At 33.0% G+C, this 9,599-nt stretch overlaps 1 protein-coding gene across 1 annotated transcript in view; it reads right to left on the bottom strand.

The window, feature by feature from the left end:
- Positions 1-8,381: 8,381 nt before the first annotated feature.
- The window catches only part of LOC143238120 (neuronal acetylcholine receptor subunit alpha-7-like), a 62,315-nt gene continuing 61,097 nt past the window's right edge, over positions 8,382-9,599 (bottom strand). Inside the window, exon 9 of the mRNA XM_076478082.1 lies at positions 8,382-8,848. Coding sequence (XP_076334197.1) covers positions 8,396-8,848 — 453 coding nt within the window. The 3' untranslated portion in view covers positions 8,382-8,395. The remainder of the gene's footprint in view (positions 8,849-9,599) is intronic.

Genomic DNA, 9,599 nt, shown 5'->3' with positions numbered 1-9,599 from the left:
AAAAACCGGAATACATTTACCAGAATTATTTGAAGGAAAGATCATAAATGGATCATCTTAAAAGCCTTATTGTGAAAGTGAGAATGAATTGTATGGATTATCATGTGTTAGGGTAGATTTTTGTATAGATTTATTGTAGATGTTACTCCTAAAATATATATCTAATATTGGAGGGAATAAAATAAAATGAAGTTCTTACATTTTAGTGTGAAATAATGTAAACATTATGAATTTGTAGTCCTCATTTTGTTTATATACGTGTGTTTATGTGGATTTGTAGTCCTCATTTTGTTTATATACGTGTGCTTATATAATAATATAAACATTATGGATTTGTAGTCCTCATTTTGTTTATATACGTGTGCTTATATAATAATATAAACATTATGGATTTGTAGTCCTCATTTTGTTTATGTATGTGTGTTTATATAATAATATGAACATTATGGATTTGTAGCCCTCATTTTGTTTATATACGTGTGTTTATATAATAATATAAACATTATGGATTTGTAGTCCTCATTTTGTTTATATACGTGTGTTTATATAATAATATAAACATTATGGATTTGTAGTCCTCATTTTGTTTATATACGTGTGTTTATATAATAATATAAACATTATGGATTTGTAATCCTCATTTTGTTTATATATGTGTGTTTATATAATAATATAAACATTATGGATTTGTAGTTCTCATTTTGTTTATATATGTGTGTTTATATAGTAATATAAACATTATGGATTTGTAGTTCTCATTTTGTTTATATATGTGTGTTTATATAATAATATAAACATTGTGGATTTGTAGTCCTCATTTTGTTTATATATGTGTGTTTATATAATAATATAAACAATGTGGATTTGTAGTTCTCATTTTGTTTATATATATGTGTTTATATTTTTATATATATCTTTGTTTTTTAAAGAGTTGATCTACTTGTTGTGTTTAACGCGAGGAATGGAACCTCGGATTTTAATGTTGTATATTTGTAAATTTACCACTTTCACATTTAGACTATTTAATCTTTACACATTAATTTTTAGTCCTCATATTATGTACACATGTATATATATATTTATACGACTGCGTTTTTTCTGTAGTTTATACTTTACTTTACTGTCTTTGTTATATATATATATATATATATATATGTTTGCGCATGCGTGTTTGTTTCCGTATACTTTCCACTTTTACTTAAATTTATTCTTTATTAGAATACATTTATATTGAGGCTCGGCATGGCCAGGTTGTTAAAGTGCTTAACTCGTAATCTGAGGGTCGCGAGCTCGAAAACCTATCGCGCAAAAAATACTCGCCCTTTCATCCTTGGGGGCTTTATAATGTACGGTCAATCCCTTTGTTCGTTGGTAAAAGATTTCACGGTAGATGATGATGACTAGATGCCTTTTCTCTAGTCTTACACTGCTAAATCAGCTAGTGCAGGAAGCTCTCGCGTAACTTTGCGCGAAACTGAAAACAAATAAACAAACAATCGCTACTGGTCCATACCTTCTTAGCACGTGGTTCTGAGAAACGTACCACGTTCTCTGTCACCTACCCCACCGGTGAGTCACAACCGAATATTAGTTATAGACAGCGTACCACATCAGCAAGTCATATAAAACCAAGTTTCTCTTGTAACACATGAGTTTGGGATATTGTAACCAGTCCTCGGTAACATTTAAATGTTTAAGTTGGCAGCCAACGCGTTAAAAAGATTATATTTGTAACAGAAAAGAAAGCCTCTTGCTAAAGCAGAGAAATGCTTTATGTTTTCGTTTCAGTCGTTCCCGATAGGATGCTTTTATAAAAGTTTTTATAAAAATGTTTTTAAGTTTCAAGTTCTTTGGACTTTGATAATTTATTTGTATATATTTACAATTTAGTTAGTTTGTCCTTACTGGAAAGTAACAATTTAGTACCAGTTAGTTTGTCCTTACTGGAAAGTAACATTTTTATTAATTAACAAAACAATAAATGCAGAGTAGCAAGATGTAGATTGATGTTTATTCAGTCAACGCTTTACGAATTATGTGATATGTGTGTGCGTGTGTTTTTCTTATGGCAAAGCCACGTCGGGCTATCTGCTGAACCCACCGAGGAGAATCGAACCCCTGATTTTAGCGTTGTTAGTCCGTCGACTTACCGCTGCAATAGCTTGGGCGTTATGTAAGATAAACGATAAATACGGATAACGATGTACTGGTAATTTCTTCGTGTGTTCTTAAGAATGAATCAGTTGAATAGGCTATCTGTTCTGTGCCCATCGCTGATATTAATGTTCGGTTTTTAGCGTTATAAGCCCTCAGATTTACCACCGACTCATTCGGAGACGCGTATATTAGTGGCTAAACCCAGCTTTGAAGACTCTGTGAAACATCAGATGTTTCTTAAACAGCTCAAGTCTTCTCCCTCCCACGGAAAAGAAAAGGTGCTCGAACACATTATGAACACGTATTAACTGAAAATATTACACCTCTACTAGTGAAGCTTTAATTAATTAAAAACTGAAAAGAAAACGACCAAAGCAAAAAAAAAAAATGTTAAAACATCAAAATAATATGTAATAAAATATAAACTAAAGTTAAAAAATGGTTAATATTGTATTCAGTGTTTCTATTTCAAAACTGTTCTGTGAACGTTTTACAAAGAAATTTGTCTGTTTTCAATTTTATGCAAAACCACTCGAGAAATATTTTCGCTAACAGTCCCTCATGTAGCCAACTCCAAATTTTCGGCTACTATTTTACCAACTCATAGTGGGATTAACTGTCATATTATAACGCACTCAGGCCCGTGAAAGCGAACATGTTGTAATAGTGATTCGTACCTGTAACCTTCAGATTGCGAAGGAAGTGTTCTAACCACCTGGCCATGCTGGGACCACATGTGGGAAAATAATGTTAATTTTGGCTGGAACAGTATGTTACAGTACAGACTATTGTATGTATTACTTCACTGAAAAAAATGTAATTTTGTATTTATTTATCCATTTCTTTCCTGGTATTTATCGAGCCTGCAATATATATATATATTTACGCACGCAAAATAAATCTACAAAAATACGTATATTTCATTTAATTATATCCGCTAATATATTTTTAAAGTCATCGCTTAATAGAATAATCCTACTGGGATTACTACTCTTATTATTATATTAGTTATTGCTTTATTATTCTATTATCCACTGTAGAACACAAACAAACCGATGGGGGTTGTTTCCGATCTTGAAAGAATAGAAATGGGTTATTAAGCCTTTGTGTTGTTTTATGAATTAGATATAAACAAAGGCAAGTGTTTTTAAGTTAAGGTTGACTAAATGCATCCTACACCTTTATCCATTATCTCCACAAAATCGATGTTATATATATGTATATACAATAATATTTAGGCAGACCTTTGTTGTTTTTCGTTTACCGAAGAATATCCTAATTACAGCAAGAGTTTGGAAAAGCACGTGCCTCTGAGGTTTATTTAGCATGTTTTTTTTTTTGCCGAATTTGACAAGACGGAAAATAAATATTGTACAGTCGAATATATGAAGTGAATCTCAATGTTTTAAAACCTTTGTATAACATAAAATACAAACATTTATTTACCGTCGAAGATATTTTAAAAATACCAGAACTCTGTACCAGGGATAAAAAAAAACAACATTAGGCTAGTTTTCTTCTCTTTTGTTTTATATGAAGACATATAAATAAACTCAGATACTTTACATATTTAAAGTGAAATCACCAAAAGTTATCATTCTGTCTTAAAGTGTTTAATATTTTTATATGTAGATAGAAGTATAAAAAAATATAATTTGTATTCAAAGGGGTAACATTACAACAGTGGGAAAATTAATAATATAGTTGAATGAATTATTATCCACGTCACGTGTCCATGTTGGATTACCCAAACGGTTATTAAAAGCTTCGTGGTCAGAACGTAGCATCTCTTCTGAAACATATAGCCTTCATCTCCTACTTTACTACACTTGATTAGCTGATTCGAAACGATATCACTCTTTCGTCTAAGCTTTCGTGAAGGATTCGATAATTATTTTACATTTTTTTTTTAAATATAATCTTAAATAATGGCTCGAGAGTTCGTCCTCGTATGAAGAAAATTATTTTATTGACAATACATGAAAAATTAACTCACAAAAAGCCTAGAAAACTATTTAAAAATTTTGTTACGATGAACAACAAAAAAACAAAAGAAAATACCAAAACTGCCTATAGAGGGCACGCTGTCGACTTGTCTAAACAACTGTGTTCATCTATTTTAATAAACAGTTATAGGAAACATGAATACCAGAAGAAAAAATTATCTGTTATATGTAACAGGAAACTTTGAAAGTTCAGTGAATCATGTTCGAGTTAGAACTATGATACTTATTCAATGTTAATGTCATCATCTATTTTACTTCTAGTAAATATTTTCATATGTTAACAGTTAGACCTAAATGAGACAAACGATCAGGATGGAAGTATCTTAAGCCTAAGTGAGAGACATTAATGACTACGACGGAAGGATATGTAAGCCTAAGTGAAAGGCCTTTTAACGTCTAAGACGTAAGTACGTGTTAAGTTTAAGTAACGGACTTTTTAAAGTCCAGGTTGTATGATTATATTAAGTCTTAGCGAGGAACGTTTTAACATATAAGATTTAAAAATACGTTTAAATGAGCGACCTTTTACCATTTGAAATGTAAGAATATTTTAAACGTGAGCTAACGTGGAAGAATACAGATTTTGTGATTGTGTCAGTTGTTTAAAAAGTGAGATGTTTTTAAACTGAGCCATCAGAGAAACGGCTGTCTGTCTTTAGATATGTCTTAATTTCAATGTTTTAAGACCTTCATCAGACTAGACGTTTCAAAGAATCCATACTTGAGCAATAATTCAGGAAACTGAGTTAGTCCAGCTAATTAAACTAAAAAACATATATAGCTTTGTTTATAAAGCCAGGTGTTGTTATACTAAACCTACAGCTTTGTTTATAAAGTATCGTATAATTATATTCAACCTGTAATTTTCTTAATATAGTCACTGTGATTGTACTAAACCAGTAGCTTTGTTTATAAAGTCATGTGTTATTATACTCAAATTGTAGCTTGTTTATATAGCCACCTGTAATTTTATTAAACCTATAGCATTGCTTGTTTGTTTTTTTAATTTCGCACAAATCTACTCGAGTGCTATCTGCGCTAGCCGTCCCTAATTTAGCAGTGTAAGACTAGAGGGAAGGCAGCTAGTCATCACCACCTACCGCCAACTCTTGGGCCACTTTTTTACCAACAAATAGTGGGATTGATCGTCACATTACAAGGAGAGAGCATGTTTGGTGCGACCCTTGGATTACGAGTCGAACACCTTAACACACTTTGCCATGCCGGGCCTATATCATTATTTACACAGTCACTTGTGATTATTATATTCAGCCTGTATGTTTGTTTATAAAGTCACGTGTTGTTATACTCAAACTGTAGCTTGTTCATGTAGTCACCTGTGGTTTTATTAAACCTGTAGCATTGTTTACACAGTCACTCGTGATTATCGTATTCAACCTGTAGCTTTGTTTATCAAGTCACATGTGATTATACTCAATTTATAGCTTGTTTATAAAGTCACGTGTTATTATACTCGTAGCTTGTTTCTATAGCCACGTACCATTATACTAAACCCTGTAGCTTGTTTATAAAGTCACGTGTTATTATACTCGTAGCTTGTTTCTATAGCCACGTACCATTATACTAAACCCTGTAGCTTGTTTATAAAGTCACGTGTTATTATACTCGTAGCTTGTTTCTATAGCCACGTACCATTATACTAAACCTGTAGCTTGTTTATAAAGTCACGTGTTATTATACTCGTAGCTTGTTTCTATAGCCACGTACCATTATACCAAACCTGTAGCTTGTTTATAAAGTCACGTGTTATTATACTCGTAGCTTGTTTCTATAGCCACGTACCATTATACCAAACCTGTAGCTTGTTTATAAAGTCACGTGTTATTATACTCGTAGCTTGTTTCTATAGCCACGTACCATTATACTAAACCTGTAGCTTGTTTATAAAGTCACGTGTTATTATACTCGTAGCTTGTTTCTATAGCCACGTACCATTATACTAAACCTGTAGCTTGTTTATAAAGTCACGTGTTATTATACTCGTAGCTTGTTTCTATAGCCACGTACCATTATACCAAACCTGTAGCTTGTTTATAAAGTCACGTGTTATTATACTCGTAGCTTGTTTCTATAGCCACGTACCATTATACTAAACCTGTAGCTTGTTTGTAAAGTCAATCATGATTATACTGAAACTGTAGCCTGTTTATAAAGTCACGTGTGACTATACTAAACCTGCTACTTGTTTATAAAGTCACTTGTTATTATATTCAAACTGTAGCTTGTTTATGTAGTGACCTGTGGTTTTATTAAACCTGTAACATTGTTTACACAGTCACTCGTGATTATCGTATTCAACCTGTAACCTTGTTTATCAAGTCACGTGTGATTATACTAAAACTGTAGCTTTGTTTATAAAGTCATGTGTGATTATACTAAACCTGTACCTTTGTTTATAAACTCAAGAGTTATTATACTAAACCTGTATCATGTTTATAAAGTCACGTGTTATTATACTCAAAGTTTAGTTTGTTTATACATTCACCTGTAATTTTATTAAACCTATAGTATTGTCTTCACAGTCACAGGTGATTATATTCACCATGTAGCTTTACTTTACACAGTCACGTGTGATTATATTCAACGTGTAGTTTTGTTTCTATAGTCGCGCGTGATTATACTCAACCTATAGCTTTGTTTATAGAGTCACTTGTGATTATATTCAACCTTTAGTTTTCTTTATATAGTCACTGTGATTATACTAGACCTGTATCTTTGTTTATATGGTCACGTGTTATTGTAATAAATTCAAATTTGATTATAGTCACGTGTGATTATAAGAAGCTCACAGCTTTGATTATAGTCACGTGTGATTATAATAGCCTCACAGCTTTGATTATAGTCACGTGTGAGTATAATAGCCTCACAGTTTTGATTATAGTCACGTGTGATTATAAGAAGCTCACAGCTTTGATTATAGTCACGTGTGATTATAAGAAGCTTACGCTTTGATTATAGTCACGTGTGATTATAATAGCCTCACAGTTCTGATTATAGTCACGTGTGATTATAAGAAGCTCACAGCTTTGATTATAGTCACGTGTGATTATAAGAAGCTTACGGTTTGATTATAGTCACGTGTGATTATAATAGCCTCACAGTTCTGATTATAGTCACGTGTGATTATAAGAAGCTCACAGCTTTGATTATAGTCACGTGTGATTATAAGAAGCTTACGGTTTGATTATAGTCACGTGTGATTATAATAGCCTCACAGTTCTGATTATAGTCACGTGTGATTATAATAGCCTCACAGTTCTGATTATAGTCACGTGTGATTATAAGAAGCTCACAGCTTTGATTGTAGTCACGTGTGATTATAATAGCCTCACAGTTCTAATTATAGTCACGTGTGATTATAATAGCCTCACAGCTTTGATTATAGTCACGTGTGATTATAAGAAGCTCACAGCTTTGATTATAGTCACGTGTGATTATAAGAAGCTTACGGTTTTGATTATAGTCACGTGTGATTATAATAGCCTCACAGTTCTGATTATAGTCACGTGTGATTATAAGAAGCTCACAGCTTTGATTGTAGTCACGTGTGATTATAAGAAGCTCACAGCTTTGATTATAGTCATGTGTGATTATAATAGCCTCACAGTTCTGATTATAGTCACGTGTGATTATAAGAAGCTCACGGTTTTGATTAGAGTAACGTATAAATATTTCTATAGTTTGTTACGTTGTAGTTTCTACCTTAACATAAACTTATTTAAAGCACGTTATTATACAATTTGGAATAACGTCCGGGTTAGAGCCATGAAGGCTCATTTAGAACCCGAGACCAGAATGACTATAAGCACCTGCCGCCTACATAGCAGGGTTACACTTAACAGAGAACTGAAATTGAATATCATAATTCTAACGTCTTTTCCGCTGGAAATTGCTCCTCGTGTTTTGTGGAACAAATTACGAGTTCATTATAATGAGAAACACGAAATTACTATACAACATATTGTCCTATCTTGCTTCTGTCTCCTTACTGCTCTGATAGAAGTTGATGTTTATTTTCAGAATCTCTGGGTAAAAATGGTAAAATTACTTTGACGTCACATCTGATTAACATGTCAGTTGTTCGTATTATTGAGGCCCAAGCTCAGTTATGACTACATCACTAGAAAAATTCGGTTTTTCAGTTTCTACTACAGGATACAAAACCACCTTGATAACCGTGAATTTTTTTACGTGTGTGGATCTTGCGTAACTCAAGCTGAAAGATGAGGCGCTGAAAACAGGCACAGAAACGTCGACACCACCGTAAAGATGGTAAACATGATTAAACACACTCTGTCAATTACCATGGCAGCAAATTTCCACTCTGCTATGATTTCGTTTGCGTCGTCATCATCTCTCAAATGGTTTGTTATGTAACGCAGTTCACGAATAATAGCACTAATTTCTTTTTGCGTAGTAATACATGAATGTATAGCTCCACTGTCATCGGATGAAGGAACGTGGAAATAGCCAGATGTGGAGTACGCCGGTCCGAAGTCGTCATCAATGTCCAAGACGTTGGCCAGCAGGCTTCTGGAAGACCTTTCTTTAAGCTCTAACTCCTTCATTTTCTTATTGAACAAGACACTTTTTTCTCTTCTTTTTCGACCTGGCCTGCTCATGCGCAAAATCCAGGGAAGCCAAACGAGGAATATAGATTTTATCTTAAAAGGAAAAAGACATTAATGATCAGTCAGCAACACCTCCTGTTTTACAGCTCCATACATTAACACCAAATCATATCCTATCTTGATTATGTGATATTATGTTCTACAGTTCAACACAGTAACACGAGATCATAACCCATATGGATTATTTGATATGATGTTCTACAGCTCAACACATTAATACCAGATCACACCCCATCTTGATTATTTGATATGATGTTCTACAGCTCAACACATTAATACCAGATCATAACCCATATGGATTATTTGATATGATGTTCTACAGTTCAACACATTAATACCAGATCATAACCCATATGGATTATTTGATATGATGTTCTACAGCTCAACACATTAATACCAGATAACACCCCATCTTGATTATTTGATATGATGTTCTACAGCTCAACACATTAATACCAGATCATAACCAATATGGATTATTTGATATTATGTTCTAGAGTTCAACACACCAGATCACACCCCATCTTGATTATTTGATATGATGTTCTACAGCTCAACACATTAATACCAGATCATAACCAATATGGATTATTTGATATTATGTTCTAGAGTTCAACACACCAGATCACACCACATCTTGATTATTTGATATGATGTTCTACAGCTCAACACATTAATACAAGATCATAACCCATATGGATTATTTGATATTATGTTCTACAGTTCAACACAGTAACACGAGATCACACCCCGTCATTAACACCAACCCGTTCACACTCCATCT

Source organism: Tachypleus tridentatus, chromosome 2, assembly GCF_004210375.1.
Source record: "Tachypleus tridentatus isolate NWPU-2018 chromosome 2, ASM421037v1, whole genome shotgun sequence".
Taxonomy (NCBI): Eukaryota; Metazoa; Arthropoda; class Merostomata; order Xiphosura; family Limulidae; genus Tachypleus; species Tachypleus tridentatus.
The sequence above is the reverse complement of the archived record's forward strand: the minus strand, read 5'-3'. Positions and strand labels throughout refer to the sequence as shown.